Source organism: Hippoglossus hippoglossus, chromosome 17, assembly GCF_009819705.1.
Source record: "Hippoglossus hippoglossus isolate fHipHip1 chromosome 17, fHipHip1.pri, whole genome shotgun sequence".
Taxonomy (NCBI): Eukaryota; Metazoa; Chordata; class Actinopteri; order Pleuronectiformes; family Pleuronectidae; genus Hippoglossus; species Hippoglossus hippoglossus.
Genome location: NC_047167.1, coordinates 8,102,036 through 8,125,137, shown reverse-complemented (window position 1 = coordinate 8,125,137; position 23,102 = coordinate 8,102,036). Strand labels below are relative to the sequence as shown.

Sequence of the window (23,102 nt, the reverse complement as noted above, 5' to 3'; positions counted from 1 at the left end):
AAATGAACAGTCAAGCACTGGTGCTTGCCAATCGAATCCCATTAACAAGAAAAAGGAAGCAGCTGGTGAATCTGGTGTGTTAGCATTGTACTGATAGCTATTATATCACATTAGCATGAAAGCCGGCGATGTTGTGTCCCAACCACAGCATGAAACAGATTTGTCATGATGTGAACGCTACGCATTCGTTGGAGTCCAGCGTTGCTGCCCACATTTTCCCATGTTTTTTTTATAATTTGGCATGTTAAACAATACATCCACTAGAGGGCAGAGTCGAGAGTTTCTGACAACAAACATGACAACGGTGACGGAGGTTGTGATAATTTACCTGATTAGAAAGAGGCAAAAGCGGCCGCATTGTAAGCGGAATTGCTCTGTGAGGCGATTAAATACATTAGGGCAAGTGGATGGTGAATTCTGTGTTGAAATATCTTCCTCGTGTCCTACTTGTCACGCTTGAACTATTAGCTACATTGCTCCTCACGACTTCTGGTGGTACTGCTCCGTTTCGTCTGTTTCGTCCGTATCCTAAAGCGTTAAGAAGATGTGCACAAATACGGAAGAAATGAACGCAGTGTACGAACAGAAGGCTCGGTCCTTTTCCTTATGTATCTAACGTTGAGCATAAATGAGCCTTAACCAACAGAGCCATGGCCTGACTTGTGCATAGCATGGGGCTGCAGATGTTAATGCATAGAGGGGTTTTATAGCCTTACAGCAAATTTCTAATTTCTATATGTGCACATATACAGTCTGCAGTTTATTGTGCACCTGCAGTGTTTGCATACACATGTATAATGTCACCATCCTTTTTCGCACACTTCAGTATGTTGTAGATTTAATTTGAAATTGATACAGTTTGTCAATCAATCTACTCTCAATAACCCACAATGACAAAGTGAGTCGTTTTTTGACTTTATTGCAAAAATTGAAATGTCTCATAATTGTCTTCAGACCCTTAATTCAGTATTTTGCAGAGGCCTCTATGGCACCTCTCTCTCTTCTTGGGCAAGTCTCTATCAGCTTGGTACACCTGGATTTGGGCAGTTTATCCCATTCTTCCAGGCAGATACTCTGAAGCTCTGTCAGACTGGATGAGAAGTGTCTCTGAACAGCCATCTTCTGGTCCGTCCAGGTGTTCTGTGGGATTTAAATCTGGACTTTGGCTGGACTTTCCTGACAGTCAGAGACTCGTCCTCCAGCGACTCTGGTATTTTTGCGCTGAAAGTTGAACCGTGAAACTCAATCTCAGTCTCAGTCCTGGACTCTAAATCAGGTTTTCTTCAATGAACCCTCTGTATTTGGCTGCATTCATTCTTCAGTCAACCCTGACCAGTGTCATGCTTCACTGGGAAGATAGTAATGTGTCTATATCACCATAAAGGCCTGAATGATTGAGAACTGCTATAATGGCCGTCTTCGTGTCAGATTCTCTGCACAGGTCTTCTGAAGGTCTGACATCTGTATGAAGCCTCAATGCATATTCATTTAGTTGAGTTAACAATATGATCTGTAACAATTCTTCTTTACAATGTCGAAAAGTGACAATATGTTATATATATTGTTGAACTGTGCACTTACATTATCAAAAATGTTTCCAACAATGTGTTAAAGCCAGAAAAAAAATCCAGTTTTATTCATTTTGGGCATTTTGGTTGCCTTTTAACTGCGTCGTGGTGGCTTTACCCGTCTCTGCTATAACTTCCGGAGAAAACAACATGAACACACTGCTATCCAGTTAGCCAGTCGGCTGTTTATTCCTTCCACTGTTTGTAGTGGTCGTAATGGATCATTGCCGTATTCCGTGCAATGTGAATAAAACTTAACTACATTCTTTTCAGTGTTGAAGACGTCAACTCCCATGATCCCACGCTACTTCACAAGTCTTCAAACTAGGTCATTTGTTATTGTTTTGATTGAGAGACCCCCTAGTGGCTAAAGTTACGAATTATAAATTTAATTTCCTGTTCCTTTTTTTTATTAATTGACCACTGAATAACCCACTGAGTGAAATGCTGGGGCCCCACTTCCATTTATTTATCATTTAAAAGCCACTGACTTGTACCACATTGTGCACTGTGGGCTCAAGGTTTTTCAAAAAGTCTTGACATTCATTTACACGGTGCCCCCACTGGAAACCAGCCTCTCTCCAGTGTAACCAGGTCACTCGTGTACAGTGCTAATGCTCTTCTTCTTGTATAATAACGTACATGACTCTTGAATCTCGTTAATTATTTAGTGCCAAATTAAAACGGAGTGAGGGTTCGGGGCATTACAGGGACAGTAGTTACGAAACACATCAGAATCGGATGGAGTCTGTTTTAATATTAATGAATTAAAAACCCTTCACTGAACTGAATCCACAACATGGGCTTTTCGTTTCAGTTGCCTTCCCCCGTGCAAACAAGGCTGTTGGAGTAAATTAAGGCAACACTGATGTTTGCAAAGAAAAAAAAAACCATAGTGACTTTGACATATGGTATAATTATATAGGATAGTAATTAGGATGCTATGTTTTCACTAGATGAGGACATGTTAACCCAGTTTAACTCAGCATGTGGGATTACTCATGATTTTTCAGTCTATTTTATTTATTTTCTCATTTTCTTTTACGAGATGTTTTGATCCAGTTTGATTCGGAAACCACTGACTTTATTACTTTTAACTGATGGTTCAAACTGCTTTTTGTCTTTTTGTTTGTCTGTTTGATATTTAGAATAATTATCCAAAAACTACTGGACATATATCAAACTTGGTGGAAGGATGCGGTATGGTTCGGGGAAGAACCCATTCGCTTTTGGTTTGGATGCGGATCAGAGGGGAGATCCAGGAGTTTATTTTTCGCTTTCTTTAACATTGCGTGATCAGCAGTTTTTTGTTGATTTCTCAGAGAAGGACTCATTAATCTTGATGAAAAAAAATCAGGCATCTTTACGGTATAGACTGATATTTATGAGTGTTGGGCAATTTGATGTGGATCCAACTGAAAATCCCGATCTAGTGAATTTGAGATGTGGTTTCATGAGGCGACTGTTGGGCCTTGGTGGAGGAGTGCGCCCTCTGAGTGCCCTGAGTAGCCATTTAAATATTGATCCCTGTTTGGATCAATGTAAAAGTATCTGTTGCAAAATTGCTGCGTATGCACATATGGAAGGATCCGTTTTCGATGCACTATATGAATGTGTGTCTGAATGGCAATAAACGGTACTGTGAAGAGCTTTGAGTGGTCATCAAGACTAGAAAAGTGCTTTATGAATACAGACCATTTATCTTTCACATTAAACTGGTGTATGTCCCCCTGGCTGATGACTCTGGTCATGTGCAGTGAGACCACAGACTGATCGGTTAGTGACAGACAGGTATTATTTCATTCAGACCAAATTAAATGACTGGTGGTTTTTATTACAGTCCTGCGAGGGCCACAGAAACCGGCTTTTTTCCTGTCTTTTTTTTTCAGCCGACTTTATTTACTCTTGGCTATTCGGGATGTGAGGAGCATTTCATCAAATATGTTTCAGAAACAAATTAATTCATGAAAAATGTTCATCCAAAGGCGATGGTGCTGAAGTTGAACTCCTGGTGGTTTGTGTAAATGCCTAAATGTGCTTCTCCCTCTGCTGGCCTCATGTGCTGCTGTGGCCTCACAGTGGGAACCCTGACTCACTTCACAGCCTCAGTGTTTTTGGCCAGACACGAGCAAAGAGCCAGAGAAAGCTGCTTAAGGTAGAGAGAGTGAGAGAGAAGTGGATTTAGAAAAGCATGCACGTTGACTTTGAAAAGAGGAAAATGCACATAAACTTTTCTCTCCTGCTTAGGAACATTTTCATGCGGGGGGGGGGGGAGCGAGGCCAGTGCTTCTTACTGCTCTGTTTTTTTCGGGTAGAATAGCATTTAGAGTTGACTGTAACCTACAATATGTGGTTGACCTGTGTGCTAATGATGAATCACAGGTTAAAGACCTGCTGATTGCAGAGAGGTCTCTATTATATTAAGCTCCTCAGGAGACGACGTGTCTCATCATCTTCTTGTGAAACCACCGTAGTCCCCTCTCCTTCTTCTTCAGCTCCTTCTGTCTTCCCCCTGGTTATGATACCACTGTCGCATCTCAGTTAACCTGAGAATCCATTTCACTGTGTCTCTCTGTTTGAAGCTTATGTGAATTAATGACGGGGCAGAATTTCAATACATCTGACAAAAAGAGACTCAAGTTATGACCTGATTAGAGTTTGGAGGTCAAGGGTCAAAGGTCAAGGTCACTATGACTGCACATATACCTTTTAGCCATACCGCACATGTTATTGATGACAATATTTCTTACAAATGCCTAATCGGGAAAAATGTTGAGTAACGACAGAGTCAAAGGCCATTTTCCCTGTGACATCATAACGTTCTGCAAATACACTAATAATTATAGAAAGAATCATATTTGACTGTTTGTTGGATGCTGAATTGTAGCCGCACAGACATACTCAAAGATGAACTGATTTGGTGGATGAATGTCACTGACTTCACAGAATGAATGCGCTGATTATGTCTAATAGGGTAAAATGTTAAAAACCCACGACATTTCACAACCAAAAGGTCAAAAGTCAACTTTGCCGCAACACCATAAAACACCTTAACTGGTCATTATTTATTTCAAAAGGCGTTCATGTTTGTGTTTTTCTAGTAAAATGTTGAACATGTGAATATTCAGAATCTGTAGGCGAGGGACAAGACTTTGGGGCTGGAAGGCTTCTAGTTTCTGTTTCTAGTTTGAACAATCGCGTTTGAGCAGGCTTCGCTTGCCCACAGGTAAACAGTACGTGTGGAGAACCAAAGAGGTGGAACACATTGACCGGAATTTAGCGGCTATCGCCTTTTTAATTTATCTGAATTCATATGCAAATAGCTGTTAAAAGAGATCAGGAGATCAGATTGGTTTTTTTTGTAGAGAAATAGTCTCGGCTCCGATATCTGCTGTGTGTACCAAGAGGCTAATTTATCATCAGACGATAGCCAGTGAGCTACGAGATTGATTTTTGTCAAATGGTTTGTTACATTTCAGTCAGTTTTTATTTTGATTTGTTACAGGCTCTTAAGGATGGCTGGGTTACTACTCATTTTTAAAGCACAGGCCTTTAATCATATTCATTTGCTTCCACTTTAAGCTTTTAAGGGAAACGTCAAAGGCATATTGACTAAACTGTAACTTCAATGTAAAGGCTTCACTTCCCCTGCGACAGTATTAATAAGACAGTGGATGCAGACTCACAATTTCTCCTCAAACCTCTTTCTAATGTTTTTGTTCTTTCTGTTCTCGTCCTCCAGATGCCAAGGCCTGCCCCAGCGGCGAGTTCATGTGTTCCAACCGCAAGTGCTTGGCCACTGTCTATGTATGTGACGGTGACGACGACTGCGGAGACGGCAGCGACGAGCTCAAGTGCGCCTCCCCTCTCACCTGCGGGCCCAACCACCTCCGCTGCAACACCTCGGAGTGCGTGCCGCTCATGTGGAGCTGTGACGGAGACCCCGACTGCTCCGACAGCTCGGACGAGGGGCCGGAGCGCTGCGGCGGGGACGGGGCCCCGTACCTGAACAACCGCAGGGCCAACTGCACCGCCGGAGAGTTCCGCTGCGCCAACGGGGAGTGTGTGCGACTGACGTGGAAGTGCGATGGAGATCCAGACTGCAAGGACAAATCCGACGAGTCTGATTGTCGTGAGTTTGCCTTTTGTGTCTGCTCCTCATGAATCTCTCCTTGTACGGCCTTCTTCCACGAAGCCCTTTGCCTCCGTCCTTTTTGTGTTCTGCAAGAGCTTATTCATGTTTGCCATTATAACATAACTATTTTTATCCAAAAGGCTGTCCACTCCGCTCACATTGAAGCATGAAAATCGCTGCTCTGTCAGACGGAGGTTGTGGATTTATAGAATATGTGACCAGGCTGAGGGAGAGTTTAGGTACAAAAGAAAATTGAAGTGCACATGTAACCATGGTTACATGAGGAGGGTACAGCAGAATTCATCCCATATACCATCTACATACAAACTACATACTAATCCTATGCAGGTTGGAGGTGGCTGTTGATGCAATTCTCAGAGAAAGTGGAGGAACTATTTAGATTTGCAAAACATCAAATTGCAGGTGGTAGTAAAACAGCATGAGAAAGGTCCTGGAAAACCATAAAATCAAACAGGAGACAGGGAAACAGTAAAACATTAGTGTTTCAGGGCCGAGTACGGCTGAGTGGCTGAGCTGCTCGAGGTAGTGAGAGCTGAGGCAGAGCGGCGGTGGTGAGCGTGGCTGACAAATGGAAAGCAGTCGGTGATCCTGAACAAGAGAGACGAAAGGTAAATCATGCGGGCAGGAAGGTAATGAAAGACGCATCCCAAAAAGTAAGAAGACTTGTTTCAAAGAGGCTTTTAGTGTGACCACCACAAGGTTGAATGACGTTTTGGCAGATGTGTGGTGGTTGAGTTGATGATTCAGACTCGGCCTGCGTTCAGCTCAAATAAAACATCATAGAACGTTTGTTTAAATCTTTAAACAGTGGCGCTTTGAACACTGTTGTGATATGTAACTAAGGAGGAGAAAGCCATTTTTGGCATTGTTGTGGAAGAAATCTTGGAGTTGGATGACATGGATTTCAATATGCGTTTAATACTTCAAAATACAATTGATGTTACAATGTCTGCCTTTGCCCATAAAATAAGTTCAGCTCAAATAACTATGAGCTTATTCTATAAAATAAATGTATTACCTAACATCTTCAATTGATGCAAACACAGCTGCCACATTTGCAGAGAAACTATATTGTTGGATTTATATACACATCTCCGCTGATAAGGCTGCACCTCTGACGCACCCAACAAATGAGAGAAGATGTATCCTGAAGCCCGCCGTCAACCATTTTGAGCAAGCATGTCTTTCAACCCCCCCCCGCCCAGCCGAGCTCACACACCGACAGGATCAGCGCACACAGACGTAACAGCCAAAACCAGTCGAACCAGAACGGTCCATAATCCTAACAAGTATAAAATCTGTAGAAAAGGTAGTTTGTTTTCTCCTTGCAATGTTCAGTTTGCACTGGCTTCCAAAGTTACAGTTTGCATAGGCACACCAATTACATAATTTCCCGTTTGTACAGAAGAAAATACAATTAAATTGTTTGTATTTAAATCTTGTATGTTACACATTTAAATATTGTTTAGCCTACTTACTGAAAGGATGCACCACAGTATATCATGGTAATTAGTCTGAAGAACATTCTGTTGACAATTAGTATGTAGGAGGAAAGTGGTACAGAGCACATCTCTGCAGCTCCAGGCTGCTCATAGAAACACACATCTGTCTGTACTTGTTTGTAGTGTTCTTGAGTCTTCTTTAATTTCATGTAAATTATGTTATGTTTGGGTTGTTAGTGTTTAAGTTGTTGTTTTTGACTTGATTCTATAATCTTATTGCCATGCACTGCAAATATGTCAAACAGCAGAATAGAGTTATTAGAGTTTGTGCAAGATGGCTGCAGGCCAATCAATTCCCCTCACATTCAGAAGTAACTACAATGGGGGTCAGTTTTATTTCACATTATCTTTTTTTGTGGACAGTGTGTTAAGATATCCCTTTGCTTCCAGATAAGTTATCTGTTTGCTTTCAGACTGGAAAGTGGTTTTAAAAAAAATCTCACCACACACTATTTCCTTCTTCCTGAGAGGTGTTACTTTATCATTTAGCACATTTCCACTCTGCTGGGAGTTGGGACACATGTTTTTTTTAAATTTATTTCTCCTTATAAATGTGTCAGGTAAAGAATGTGCTGGTTGATAAACACTGTGCCGAGATGGGGGCTTTGCGATAAAGCAGGTTTTTCCTATTAGCTGGTCATGGATGGAGGAGCCCTGCAGCTCTTGTCTCACTAAGCCAGAGTGTGAAACCCAGATAGTCCCACTATTCATTATCAAGATGTGTGGTGCGCACATCAAACCCACGGCTCACACTCTGCCGTGTCAAATAAGAAGCCCTTACAAGAGATTGATGTTTTGTTAAGCTGCTGGATCCCTGCATTAAGGAACAGGCCTGGAGACGGTTAGAGGCACAACCCTGTATTTGTCCAGGGGTTATTATAGAAGCCACTTATGCTCAGCCCTTTCCTCCTTTTCTATGTGCACACACTTCCATGTCTATGCGAGGATTATCTTGCCACAAAAAAAATTGAATTTGCTGCCACCTGCTATTGCTGTGATTCATCAATATACTTTAGAATTTGCTTCTTATTAATTCTATTCACAACTAGAATGTCCCCCAGTAGAGCTCATATCGGCCAAGGCCCAACTGTACTCTATATGTTTTATGGACTGAAATATACTAAACTCAATGAAAATTTCATAGACATAGAAATCCATCCATCCATTATCTATACCCCTTATCCTTTGAGGGTCGGGGGGGGCAATTCCAGCTGACATTAGACTTATAGATATCCGTTCCCTAATTACCTCACAATGTTAAAGACAGTGATACAAGATTCCTGGATCTGTCCCCTGATCCCGATCTGCACCAAATTTGAGTGGGTTCCTCCCTGACCCACACCATATTGTTCCACTAAGTTTCGTGGTAATCCGTCTAGTAGACTTTTGTGTAATCTTGCTCACAAACAAACAAACCAACCAATAAACCAACAGACAGGGGGGAAAACATAACGGAGGTAGATATACTGAGTGTGCATGTGTTTCGATCTGCAGCAGTCGGTTGCAGTAGGTCTGATCTCCAGACTCATCTACCAGATACAGAGAAACATTTCATAGATAAGATACTTATGTGTGTATCCACGTGCATGCGTGTGTGCACGTGTATCCCGTCTCCATTACATTGCCTGTGTCGCGCTCATCCCGCGATAGCACTAAATCACACCCCCACCGACCCCTCAGTCATATATATTGCCTTTTAGTGTGCTTTAGAGAGGAGTTATATGAGCTTACTGTGGCCTGTTGATGAAAAGCTTGTCTGTGCTTGAGATATTAATGACGTTTGGTGTGGCTGCATTACTATATTGAAAATCCTTCGTCACACACTCTCACTCACACTCTGTCCGAGGCCGCTCCCAACGCAGGCTGTGAGTGGATAGAAGAACACTATTTCACTTTGTGATTTTTCTCGCCAAAGAGTTGATAAAAAACTGATGTTGCTGAAATGCAACAAGGGCTCTTGACTTGGTTTTGAACCTCGGGATGTTGAGTTCCTCTTGCAGGGATTAAAGAGGATTTAGATTTCATGTGTGTGTGTGTGTGTGTGTTTGTGCGTCTCCTGCAGCCCTGTTGACGTGTCGTCCGGATGAGTTCCAGTGCGGCGACGGCTCCTGCATCCACGGGACCAAGCAGTGTAACAAGGTCCATGACTGTCCGGACCAAAGTGATGAATCTGGTTGTGTAAACGGTGGGTACGCCTGTCATCACTGTCTGTATGTCTGGCTGCTGAAATCTGTCCCCTTTACCTCTTTTCCTGTCTTCCTCTAGAATCCATGTGTGTCTACCTGTATAGTATTGAAGATATCCTTTGGCCCTGTTGCTTCTTAAACTCTAAAATAAGTTTGTAATCACCACTGTGTTTGACTAAAAATCCTCCCAGCTGAAGTAGTGGTTGGAAAAAAGAAATGAAAGAAAATATGAGCAATATGCCCCAATATACCCTCTGTTTGCTTTCTTGTTTGTTCTTTTTTTGTCCTCCTCGTAACTTTTTGGCCTCTTGGGGGCATTGGAAATATATATATTATCCCTTTTTAATTCACCTTTTTAGCATAGACTGTTTATACAAATGGAAGTAGATGCTGGGTCAGGAAAGTGAAGCATCTTCGCAAAAAGAAGTAAGTTCTTTTTTAATTCTGTGAGAAAATGACTCACTTGTTTTCTGGGCAGCTGTGCTGAGGGGGTCGAGTGGTTGTCCTCTAACCAGAAGGTCGGCGGTTTGATCACGGTCTTGCCCACCTGCGAGCTGAAGTGTCTTTGTGGCAAGATACTGAACCCAAAATTTCCCCTTACGGCTGTGCTGTTCTCATAAAAAAATTGCTGCCCATAGATGCACGATATGAATGTGTGGGTGAATGGGTGAAAAAAGCTGCTCTGAGTGGTCATCAAGACTAAGAAGCTCTATATAAATACAGACCATTTGTTTTATAACATCAGTAAACATTTCCCTAAGACGATTATGTCTCAGTCGCTAGTTTCAAGTCCTCTTCAATACAACATGTGTTGCATTATGTGAATTATGGTCTCATTTAGATTAAATTAGACAATGGAGCACTTAATGCATTATGCATCGATACCGTGAGATGGACAGCTAGTACCGTCCAATGGGTGCAGGTCGCAGGTGGAGGTGGGCGTCATCATCGGCAACCCCATAATATATTGCTACTTCTGGTTTCATAAAACCAAGATGGCGTAGGCTTTAAAACGGCAGCTCACAAACATCACGGTGCGTTGCCAGCTGCTTTTTGCACATCCAGCAGATAATGGGCAACATTAGCATTGAGTCGGGGTCAAGTCTTAAGCCACAGGATGAATTTAATCCCGAATCCCCTCGTCTTGTAGTTGTGTGACTGATACTGAATAACTCCCAAGGGAAATATCTTTATCTCTATTTGCTAACTCTCCACATTAAGTAGCTGCTGGCGGTTGTTTGATGCTGGGCCGGTTATGTAGAGCAGACTTTTAGAGCTTTGAGAGGCAGTGCAGAGTCAAGTGATGATTCTAAAGTCATCATGGGCTGTAATATTGGCATAAAAACTAATTACAGCCACAATTGAATTGCTTCTTTGCTTGTGCACAAATAAGGAGAAACTAAATGAACTCGCTTTCAAGTGATCTACGTGGGGTTTTCCGGACACATATTAATCTGGAATCATTTGTGTGTAATGACCATTGATGTTATGTGGAATCAGCCCAGTTCCTTTTCTCAGCCAATTTGATTCCTTCCCCTTCCTCTGACTGTGTTGCATAATTCATCAGCGTTGTACAAAATTATTTTGCAGGAAATTAAGCTGTAGCACCGTGAAACTGAACCAAATTCAGCTTCTATTACACCAGGCTTTTAATGTGCGATGATATGAATATTTGAGAGCAAAGTATTTTATGATGTCACTTGTTTCATGCGAGACTTCAAGAGTTCGACAAACCGCTGCACATAGTCAATTCGACTTCACACACTTTTCGATTGTATGAGGTTTTGATGGAAGTTTCAGCAGCACGTGTAAAAAAAAAGTGTGCGATGTTTATGACACTGATCCTGTATTTTTTTTGCGTTTTTGGACACAGCCACCAGGTGCGCGGGGCCGCTGAAGTTCCTGTGTAAGAACGGGGAGTGCATTGACAGCTCCAAGGTGTGCGACTCTCTCAAGGACTGCAAGGACCGATCAGACGAGCCCAAGAAAGAGTGTGGTAAGAGGACCTTTTCTGCACACAGCTACTCGATCGTAATCTCCTGTCAGCTCTCACCAAAAGGTCTCCTACCCTCGACATGAACACGGTTTATTGCTTTTCGTCTGGGCTGCTAACAGGAAAAAGCTTATTCACTCATTTCCCAGGTGTGTCAAATGCTCAGCTGTGAAATTGCAGGAACTTGTGTGCGCTCGCGGAGCTTTTGGTTTCAGTGGTGAGAGAGCATGCACAGTATGTATCTATTGTAAACGGATTCAAGCACTTGATGTATCAGCATAAGCGTGTTTACCCTAACAAAATGTGACTAACTCCCTCCTATTACCTTGCATTTCAAAGACTTCAGAGGCGTGCTCACATTAGCAGCAGCTTCTGTTGATCAGAACAAGAAGCTCCACGTACTAATTACCATCAAACGGTAGAAGAAAGCTCCTCCTGCTCTCAGACAGTCTCTTCTTCATCTCTCCTCCCGTCTCCATACACCTTCCACTCTCATTGACGATGAATAAATGAAAGTGCTGCCTTCCTTTAAAGGAACAAAACATTGGGGGGGTGTATTATCTTTCCTCTGTGTTGAAGACATCACTCAGAAAGCTCCCAGCATCGGAGATGGTGAGACATCAAATCATAAAATGACACTGAATTGGGAATGCAAAAATGACAGTGTAAAGGATGTGCTGATAAATCAAAGGACACATAGATAAAAGTACAGACTTGCTGATGATGGTTTTTAAAGTTCTTTTTGATCAATAAATGTAGACAGAACACAATGATTCACTTTTGTCGTGGAGCGTATCCAACAATCCCAGATCAGACCTGCAACCAATCAGGGAAACAAAACAAGTTAGAACATCAGACCCCCTGACATTGGTGTCCCAGCCGGGGTCCACAGGCTTGACCTCTTTATCCAAAGCCACCGATGGGCTCTCTGCGGCTTCCTCTGTGGCTTCCCCTCTTTGCAGCTCCCGTGAAACAATTTCTTGCCAGAGCTTTACTGATTGAGCCCACTTTCAACTGGCTCACAGAGAGACCACCTCCCTGGGTCTGTGCACTGCTCCACCAGCTCCTGGTATTTTCATGAGCCTCCACCGTGTTTTCCTCTCATTGCACGGTCAGCTCCCGCTTGGTGGAGTCTGAGAAGAAGACCAAGTCCGGGCAGAGTGTCATGTGTGATGTGATCAGAAAAATCGAAACAGACTACAGCAGGAATATTGAATTAGAATTCAGAGGGATCCAGATAGAGAAAGGTTTCTCCAGCAGAGGCTCAGAACATTTCTTATGTGGGACTAGCGCTTATTCAGGGCAATATTAGATCTCTCAACATCTGTGTGCAGTCGACAACTGACCGTTGAGTCAAAAATGCTAAATAGGATCTTATCTCGTCACGTAAAAAATAAAATACATAACAGGAAGCTTAACACCAGCTCGACCATGATGAGTTTGTGGTTTGTCTATTTGTGACGTCTGGACCACAACATGCAGCCTTTCGTTCTTTTTTTACACTCGAAAAAGCCCATCCAGTTTAATGTCTCTGTAGCTGATTAAAAAGTTTCTCAACCATCTTGGTTGTTACTGAAAATGCTTCAGCGGTGCTCCGCCCTCCTCTTTCCGAAACTATATCAAACCCGCCTCATCTCAGATAAAGGGTTGTGATTGGCCCGCCAGTTTTGGGACGGACCTTATTCAGTCTGGATGGAAGGGAGGGGGGTCAGACCCATCTGCGAATGTGAATATATTCGAGCTCTCTGATTGGTCCGGTTCCAGGCCATTGACAGCTGGCTCTGCTACTCTTCCTCCCTCTCTCCTTCCACCCAGGTCTTGTGCTCAGCTCATTAACAGCGTGTCCACACACACCTAGCTCGTCGCTCTGCTCACTCATCCGGTCACTCACAAGATGTTCCCCGACTGCAACACAGGCACCAAAAAAACACTCAGAGACAACAAAACCGAAACACACTCACGTAGATGTTCGGTGTGATTGCGTTTGCCGCAACAGCCTCGTCAGAGAAAATAAACACCACGCATTACTCTCTGGGTTCCAGCCATTTTTTTTATTTCTCATTAGAAATAATGGCACATTACCACAGTATTGACTCATTACTAGCCAGGCCATTTGTTTCTTAACACTGCTCCATCGTTTTCTGCTTTCACTCAGAAGCGGCTCAAAATAGGTACATAATGGGTTATCACGGCGAGAGAGAGGCAGAGAGGGATGGAGAGAGAGACGGCGGTGGAGTGGAAAAGGAGAGACGTCATGTTTTATTTGCCCACGGGAAAGGAGAAGTGACCTCTAAATCACGGCTGTCCTTGGAAGCAATCTGGAAAAAGCTGTTTATATGTTCACACAGGAGATTCTCCTGGGGGCATCTTTGTTACCCGCCCAGCTCCCCTCAAAGAGACGGGCAGCAGTGAGTCCTCAAACACGGCTACATCTCTGTCTTTTCTTCCGTCTGCCTTTAATTTTGAACTGACAGAATGAAAGGAGTGGGAGCCTCTGAGAGTGGTTGGTTGCTGTCACAGATCCAGGGAAAGTAGAGATGAGGTTTCAGTGCTGGTGGTTTTGTGCAGAGTCGGCTGACGTCCAACACAAAACAGCAGATGATTTTTCTACAAGCAAACCTTCAGTCAACCTGGAAGGAGTTAACTTTATCAATGATATAGAATGTTGTTATGTAGCTGAGCAGCAAATGTGTTATTTTGTCTTTGAGTCAATGCTGCATGTGTGAAATGAACCGGTTATTGGGATTTGTGGGTTTAACATTAGAACAGCTTTAGCTCCAGACAGTAACAAATAGTCAATACAACCCATTTAAACCTATTTAGGGACTAAATATATGTCAAACCCAGGGGAAAGTCAAAAATGCAAAGAAAAGTAAAGCTATAGGATAACTGCAAACAAACAGTTTGTAAAATGTAATGTGGTTTAGCTTTCTAACGCAAATCATTTTGATGGCCTCCTGGTGGCTGGCTGCAGTATAGGTCATAAACCCTGCCTTCTCCATTTTAGTGGATGGGACATGGGCTGAACTAAAGAGTACATGTCACTGTCATTTATTTACATTTTCTCTAGTTCTTATCACACTGGTGTATGTTCTTGTTTATTTTTCCAGTAATACATTTTTTTACAAAGTTAATTGATGCTATAAAAAAGCGTGAGACGTTTTGATTGACAGCTGAGATTGGTCGAGCACGTGTATCGGCGGGACGTCATTACTGTGGCTCTGCTTCTGTGTAGACTCTGGCTCGAAATGACATCATCAGGACAAGATGGCAGCGTTTGTATCCAGGATATTTTGGCTTCATTTCTTGATAGTGTGAGGAAACAAACACAATCGATCAAATGGGTTTTACATGAACATATTTTTGTTTTCATTTAATATTCTGCTGACAGAGACATTTACTTTATTTACTGTATTTTAGTTAGTCTGTGGCCTTTCAAAATAAAAGTCTTTGCTAAATCCACATAGGGTAATGGCCTGGTTATCATCTAACACCGAAATACACACACACACACAAACACACACACACACACACTACTAAACTAGCTGAGGCAACCATCCACAAAAGAAAATATTACACATGCTTGAGGTGTGAAAATGTGATGTGAAAGCTGCAATCAAAATATACAAAAGATTCGTTTTTTATTTTTATATTTAACTACCCAAGTTTCATCTTGGAACCAGTTGAATTAGGCGGTGCTTTGCTTTGGGCCGACTCTCACTCACACAGGTTCAGCATAGCCTTTGCCTCCAATGACTGATGAAAAAGCTGAATGCCTATTGGCTAATGTGTTACACTACATTGCGTAGGATACTGTCGACAGAAATAAGCGCCCTGTCGTACTGAGCAGCGCGGGTTTCTCTCTCGCAGTTTAATCCATTTTTTCCCTTTATCGCCCCTTTCCAGTTGTCAGATGCTCATTGTGCAGCTTAATTGTTTGTGAAAAGAAAAAAACAAAGCCTGCAGCTGTTGAATGAAATCTTGGCGAGATTTTTTTTTTACTGGTGATCTTAGTTTTCACCCGTTTGGTGTACCTTCTACGATTTAGTTTAGACAATAGGATTTTTATTTCCAGCCAAAGTGTGTTGAAGAGCTTCATAAATAATTCATCACTTAATCATTGTACCAGTGACATGATGCAGCAGCTTCTGATGACATTATATCCTCAGTTATACTGAATAAACGTGAAGAGGAGATTGAAGAACTGGCCCTAACGTTTCTTCTTGCTGTCATGTAAGCCCATTGTGTGCAGCACAATCCCATCTAAGTGCCTCTCCTTCCTCCATTGTGTGCCAACCTTGCGCAGGCTGCTTTGACCTACTTTCAAATGAGAGTGGTTCTGTTTTTACATCTTGCTTTTTTTTTCTTTCTTAGCTGTCATTTTCGTGATGCGTTTACATCACTCTGCCTCAACTCGGCGTGCCTGTTTAATTTAGATATCCTCACTTGCTCCAGTGATCGATCCTTATGGGACATTTCGGGAATCCCTACACACAGATGGACCTGATTCTCAGTTTAAAAGCTCACTCGCTCCCTGCGTGTGTGTAATGTTGTGCCTCTTTAATTCCCTCTGCACTTTTGAAAACATCTGATAAGGATTCAAAAAGGATGGAGATGAGCTGGGCGCAGGAGTTGAGATCATCCCGTTGAAATATTTTATAGTAAATGAAGCTGCATGGGGCCTTTTTTTAAATCAAATATGAACCTTTCTGAATGACCTTCCGGATGACCTTAACATCCCTACATCCTCTGTGATTGGTTGCATTTGACCACGGGCTCCTTCTCTTTGTCTCCCAGGCCTGAATGAGTGTATGATCAACAACGGCGGCTGCTCGCATGTCTGCATGGACCGACCAATCGGATTTGAGTGCCAGTGCCCCACGGGTTACCAGCTGCTGGACAAAAAGACCTGTGGAGGTAAAGAAACGTCCAGATCGATGTGTAGGTGGATGGATGAATAGATAGATGGATAGATGGATGGATGGATGGGTCTGTGTGTGTGTGTTTGTGTCTGTCTTTGTGTGTGTGTGTGTTGCTTTTGGCAGCTCTTTAGTTGTTTGTCTCTCTGTGTAGTGTGCCCAGACTGTCACTCCCACAGGGAACCTTGCACACACTTGCTACTCTCTCTCACTTTCTCTCACTCACTCACTCACTCACATACACACACACACACACAAAATGTTATTTTCTTAACACCTTCCTCATGCTTTTAACACAACCATTTCCTCATCACACCCAAGGAAAAAGCCTGAAACAGATCAGAGAAATCGACAGGGTCACATCCTGTCATTCTTTTTCTCTCTCTCTCTCTCTCTCTCTCTCTCTCTCTCTCTCTCTCTCTCTCTCTCTCTCTCAACATGTCTGTGTTTCTCCGGCACTCAGAGCCACACATTTGCTTTTTTTCTCACCCATTATCACTGTTGTCTCACCAAAAACTAAAGCAGCAATATAGATTGTGATCAGCTCATTAATGGTGAATTAGTCTCTGTCTCTCTCTGTCTGATTGTTTCTGTCTCTTTGTGTCTTTCACTCTCTCTCCTGCCTCTGCAGACATCGATGAGTGTGAGTTCCCTGACGCCTGCAGCCAGATCTGCATCAACTACAAGGGGGATTTCAAGTGTGAGTGCCACGAGGGTTATGAGATGGACCCCGTCACTAAGACCTGCAAGGCAGAGGGTGAGTTCCAATGACTGATCTTCAACAATTCAAAGTGTAGGTTTTGGCTGAAGTGCCTTTCCCTTGCAATTCAAAGAACACCTTTAGAACACACACACACGGGAGGATGGGGGGTGTCTCTGAATATAGACAATGTGGTGATTTAGTGGTTTAGTTTCTGCATAGATGTGAAAATGAGCAGGGATTTCCAGATTCACACTCGAGAGCTGTCATTGGTGGTGGGAGGCCGCCCACTTTTGGTAAGAGGCCCCAAACGGATGACTCCATGATGATTTTTTTTTCATAAATGTGGTAAAAAATTTGATATTAAAACCAGTATTAATGTGTTTCATCAGAGTACAGTCATATAATTTAGTTCACAACTCAAAACAAAAAAATGTAAGTTTGATAATATCAGTTGAATCAAGGGCAGGGTGGGAGATGGTGCAGGTGAAGCACAGGGCTCCTATATTTTGAAGGTGAAAAAGAGAATTCTGCAAGAATAAAGTTTTGTGTTAAGTCAAACTCTGAGCTTTAGTTGCTTTAAAAAAAAAAAGAAGAAATTGGGGATTTGATAAGCGTCTGTTTCCATTTTCTGAAGTTTATAAATTAATGTAACCCATAAAAATGCTCGGCTTGTTTAGAAAAAAAACTTTCATCTGTGCTGAAAGTTTAAAAGCTTTGTTGTGCCGATGATAACAAGACGTTCTCTCAGATATTACTCGGCCTCATTAGCGCAACCCTTCCTCTCGCAAGCTTTCGTGCCTCGGTGTCTAACCCTCCTCGTCTCATAATCACCGACATCTTTCTGCTGTTAGCTTCTTATCACCGCTCTGCGCTCGCTTGTGTACTCGACATAACTGCAGACAGGGAAAAAAAACAAGCATCACCAAGGCAACCGCTCACTTATCTCCCAGGCCAAAACTGTCCACCAGTGTCCCGTCCCATTAGACAGTTTCAAGAGTGACGAGGCCGCTGTGTTTAGTCGTGCTAAACACTTATAATTAGGTGCGGCAACTCTTCAGGGGTACCTGGCTGAGTCACGGTGGGAAGCTAATTACATCAGTTTAATCTGGTCTCCTGTTGGGCTTGTTGTCGACAGGCCAGCGTCAGACTAGTGGAGAACAAAGTGAACTGCTATGAGGCAAAATTGATTTTTCCTTGAACTCCAGCGATGGCCAAAAAAAAAAAAAGAAGCTATTAAGAGGAATTGAGAGCGAGGCCAGCTGATATATTTACACTTCATTTCCCCACAAAATGTTCATTATTTAATTGGGAGGAAACAGTGAGTGCGAATGAAATGTGGTGATTCGGTCCCTGTGGCTGTCAAACGCTCCGATTTTATTTCCCTCAATTAAACTGAGCTGATATCAAAGCTCAGCACTTGTGTGTGTTTGCATTTGTACACACTGTACTTGTGTGTGGATTGTATCTGCCCCCCTGCTTCTGTCTGCACTTGTGTGTTTCTCCGTGCATGGCTGCCCAGTGTGTTTTCTATCAGTTTATCATGGCCAGGAGGCAACTGTGTGAGTCAGAAGCTGCCAAAAGCTGAATCGCTCCCGAAAATGCAGCAGTTCCACCGCCTGGTTTTTCGGAAATAAAAACCTCTGCTGCTGCCCTGACAGCCCCATGAAACCAACAGAGGACAATTTTCCACCTTAGAGGTTAAAAGTGTTGTCATTGTAATGGCCAGTTTTTTTTGGGAGAACATTTAGTCCTGAGCGCCACTGTCATTATTCAGACTACGGGCCGAGAGAGGAGGGAGAGGGCAGAAAGCGGGAATGTGCGATACCACAGTGAGGCTCTGACACAGAGCGTCAAGAGGGGAAACTGTGGCAAGCGAGCCATTAATGAGAGATTTTCATATCTGCCTCTCGAGAATACTGGCTGCATCTGGCGTCCTATTACCACACAGTGTCAGAAAGATATGGGCTCAATATAGACGTTACAAGACAAAGGTGGGTGCTCTAGCTGGACTGATTAAACTTTCCCTGCAGGCTCACACTATGTCTGTTACCCTCATGGCTTTGCCCTGCCGGCATTATAAAAGAATAATCATAGAGTAATGATGATGTAATGATGCGTCTGCGGACCCTGTGCATGATTCTAATTGAAATGCATCCTGGATGACCTCATCCCAAGTGGACAGCTCTAAAAATAGGTGTGATGCACTGAAACAGTGAAACAAGGACACAGTGGGAAGTAGACGCTGAGGTGCAGGGACCTGTGTCCATGCAGGGAAATGGAAAGTAAAGTATGATTATATCATATAATATATACATCATACAGCTGATAAATTCATTACTTAGTCTGCACATGTGTCCATGACGACACCACTCTGTATTGTCAAGTCACTATTTTGTTGACATATGTTTCTTTTGTGGTTTTCCGTGTATTTTTTAGAGCTCTGTGTATAAATGCATGTGTTTTTTTATTATCCCTTTCCAATGACTTCCAGCGCACTTCCTCTTGACTTTAACCTTGTTGTTAACATAGTTCTGTAATATATTGTACTTTGTGTCGTGTATGTAAGTATATAGCATTTCATATAGTGTACAGTAAAAATCGATCTATACCGATGTGTGCAGGCCTAATAAAACTACACAAAAGACTGACATTGAAATGAAAATTGAGGGTTTATACGAACACTCTAATCAAAATGTGTCTCAGTACAACATGTACTTTAAAAGATAATGTAACGAATTGAGGCTTATTCTCTATATTCAATTTTTCTATGGACATAGATCTTAAATTTCCTTCATTAAGGTCTTAAAAATTAAATTGTTGAAACCTGCAGAAACCTGTTGCCAGTGTGCTATTTAAAGCAGTATGTATAAATACTAAAGAGCATAATAAGCAGCGTATAAATGAATGATGCATACGGACACACAGATCAATACTTCAACTACTCTGATCTTTTTTAATACAAGATTGCTCTTGTTAGGAGGAGGATATTTAGCTGTCTTCACATGAACTTCTGTTGTGTAATTTATTTGTTTTATTGTTAAAAGATCACATTCAGTGCATCGACTGCGGTGCTACAAATGTACAGGAGCACATTAAGCTGCAGTACTTTTTGACAGTGGTGAAGCCTCTGTGTTATAACTGCAGAGGAAGGTCTACATCATTCCCTGACACGCTGTGCTTCCCATCAGGGTTAATGGTCCCGAGTCCGGCACACAAACGTGTTGATGCTGTGCTGGAAAAAAACAATCTCTCAGACTTATCGGCTTTTTCCGTTTTTTTTATGTCCATCTTTTACCTCTGAATGGGGCTGTATGTTCTGGGTTTAATTATTGACACAAGAACAGGTAGAGCCATTACTTCTTACGCAATCTAAATCCAGACCAAGTTATTGGTTAGAATGTGTTTGGAATTTGATTTCACTAGATAAAGGTTTGAATTGTTTTTATACACTGCACTTGCTGTTGAATTTAAATGATATCATATCACGAGTCCCTGGACGAGAGTCATTTTCTTCCAGCTTGCAGCCTTTTTTTTTAGCTCATTACCAAACTGTCAGAAGTGATTTGACTGGTCGTCAGTGAGGCAACATCCCAACTCTCAATGTATTCACCCTCCTTCAGCTCCTTTTTTATAAATCAACTTGCTGGGTGCACATATTCACACTTTGACCCTGACTACGTGTTTGCTTTTTTGCCCATTGTCACCAAAATCGAGTCGTAAATATTGTTTGATTTGCGTGCAGGGAAAAGCCCGTACCTCCTGTTCACCAACCGACATGAGATCCGACGCATAGACCTGGTGAAGAGGGACTACAGCCAGGTGGTGTCCACGCAGAAGAATGCAGTGGCTCTGGACCTGGACGTGGCCAATAACCGGGTTTTCTGGTGCGATCGCTTTTACCGGAGAATCTACAGGTAAATGAAAGACAAGAACCTGAGTCACTTTTGTGTTTTCATATCAGAAACACAACTTGTTCTTGAGATCTTATGGTTTAGATTAGCCTTGAATTCAGCATTAAACATTAAAGGTACTGGAGTCAAACTAAGTAATAGTTATATTCACTGTTTCTCATCAAAAGCATTGTGAGACCTGTTAAATGTGTTATTTCCTTAGTTTTTGGATGAATTTTAAACCTACAATTTGTTTATGTCCATGTTCACTTACTAGCAGCCCTTATCTCTGTTACTGACACGTAACTGTGTGTAATGTTTTCAGACTGGACTAATTTCACTTCACTTCTATGACCATTACATTCTGCAATCAACATTTTCTTAATGAGTTAAACCAAAAAACCTGTCTTTTCCACTTTAATTAAGAGTCAATGGCTCGGACTTGCTAATTAATTCAGATTCCATCCACTCCTCCTATTGTTATCCCAACAACGTTTTTTTCCCCGGAGTTCATTCTAATTGGAGCGCTGTGTTCTCCTCATGAAATGGATATTAAGGGAAAAGACCTCTGGGGGAAGGAAAATCCACATTCCTGCTCGGGAGCACATCTACCTGGCCCTCACCTAACAACTCTGCCAGGGCCAATTCATTAACGTGCGGGCCAACCCCTGAGTGAGGCCTTGTCTATTCTGATAAAGGCTCCACCTAAGAAGGACGCTAACCCCGGAATGAACCTGCTCAGCGCATTTACCCCAAGGCTTCAGCTCGCACACACCAGCGCCTCTCTGCGCGCTGTAGTCGCTTTACAGCACAGTATCCACTTGTATATGCTCATACATCCTCTTTATAGCCACTCATGATTGATACATTGCTATCGAAACTTGCACCAAACTGATTTTTGCATAACATGAAAGCCTTTTAATTTTATTGCCAACTTAACCCCAATGAAAATAAGTTTATCTGGCTTCCTAATGATAAACTAGTTGACTTAGGCTACTTATCCAAAAACATTAACACCAGTTTGGCATCTGTCCTGCATCCTTTGGCCTCTTTTAGCTCTCGCCAACGAGTTTAATGTACTCAGATATTCACTCGTGTTCAGTTTCTTCCTCAGTCCTTTCCTCTTTTCCTCTTCATCGTTCCATCCGACAATGTCCTCTTAGGCTCTGCCATGATGTCCACACTGAGAATGGTGAGCCAGTTAGCCGTTAGCTCAGACTTTGGTTATGGTCTGTGATGTCTGCTGTAAAGCAGGTCGTTATGTTCCAGCACAGTGTACCAGAGTTGCATGGTGCTATTGCAGGCCTCCAGGGGGCACTGTGGAGATAATAGACATGCCCTTTTCCCGAAAGATAACTTGTCCGTTGATGAGGTTTTGTCCTAATTTTCTATAAAATTTGAAACTGTAATGCTATGAAAAGAACACCTCGACCGTGATTTTCTCTTAAGACGGGCTAAATGTTTCCGAAATGACACTGTGCACTGTGTGTGAGGATTATAAGTTTGTGTGCCGTCAAATTATTTTGGGGCTGTTATTTTAAGGTATAAAAACTACCTAGTGTTGCTTTATGGAAATTTTAGTAAAACACTTTAGGAAGTAAGTAAATCACTTCAGCCAATTATAACAATGATTCATGTTTTTCCAAGCTGCCATGTAATAAGGGAGACTGTGAATAGACTTATTATCACAAAACAGGGCCACAGGGCTCTCAGCATCCCTCCACATTGATTTTACAGTAATGGCTGACTTGCTCGTAGATTGTGTCTTACATATTATCAGCACGTCAGAATACTCCTTGTTCCCTCGCTGCGTCCACTCCTATTTCTTCCCTGTCCTCATTTCTTGCCCTCTCCTCCACCTGCAGTGCCTTCATCCATGAGGCCAGCGACCCCTCCCAGCAGGTGCCGCTGGTGGATTCAGCCCTGCAGACCCCTGTGGGCCTGGCTCTGGACTGGCTCCAACACAACCTGTACTGGGCCGACTCCGGAGACAAATCCATCTCTGTGGCCTCCGTGGACGGCACCAAGAGACGCGTGCTCATCAACACCGACCTCAGTGAGCCCCGAGCCATGGCCCTGGATCCCCACCACGGGTAAGAAGGATATATTGGGGGCTCACAACAACAAATGCCTTGAAACTGGACTTATGAATGAATCACTGACCCCATTTTATAACAGCCAATAC

At 42.6% G+C, this 23,102-nt stretch overlaps 1 protein-coding gene across 2 annotated transcripts in view; it reads left to right on the top strand.

Moving 5' to 3' along the window:
* Nucleotides 1–23,102, top strand: part of LOC117778317 (low-density lipoprotein receptor-related protein 8-like) — a 92,385-nt gene that overhangs the window by 52,882 nt on the left and 16,401 nt on the right. For both annotated transcript variants that reach the window (XM_034613815.1, XM_034613816.1), the window contains exons 5-11: nt 5,311–5,700; nt 9,289–9,411; nt 11,286–11,408; nt 16,203–16,322; nt 16,956–17,081; nt 20,770–20,941; nt 22,783–23,010. In XM_034613815.1, coding sequence (XP_034469706.1) covers nt 5,311–5,700; nt 9,289–9,411; nt 11,286–11,408; nt 16,203–16,322; nt 16,956–17,081; nt 20,770–20,941; nt 22,783–23,010 — 1,282 coding nt within the window. The remainder of the gene's footprint in view (nt 1–5,310; nt 5,701–9,288; nt 9,412–11,285; nt 11,409–16,202; nt 16,323–16,955; nt 17,082–20,769; nt 20,942–22,782; nt 23,011–23,102) is intronic.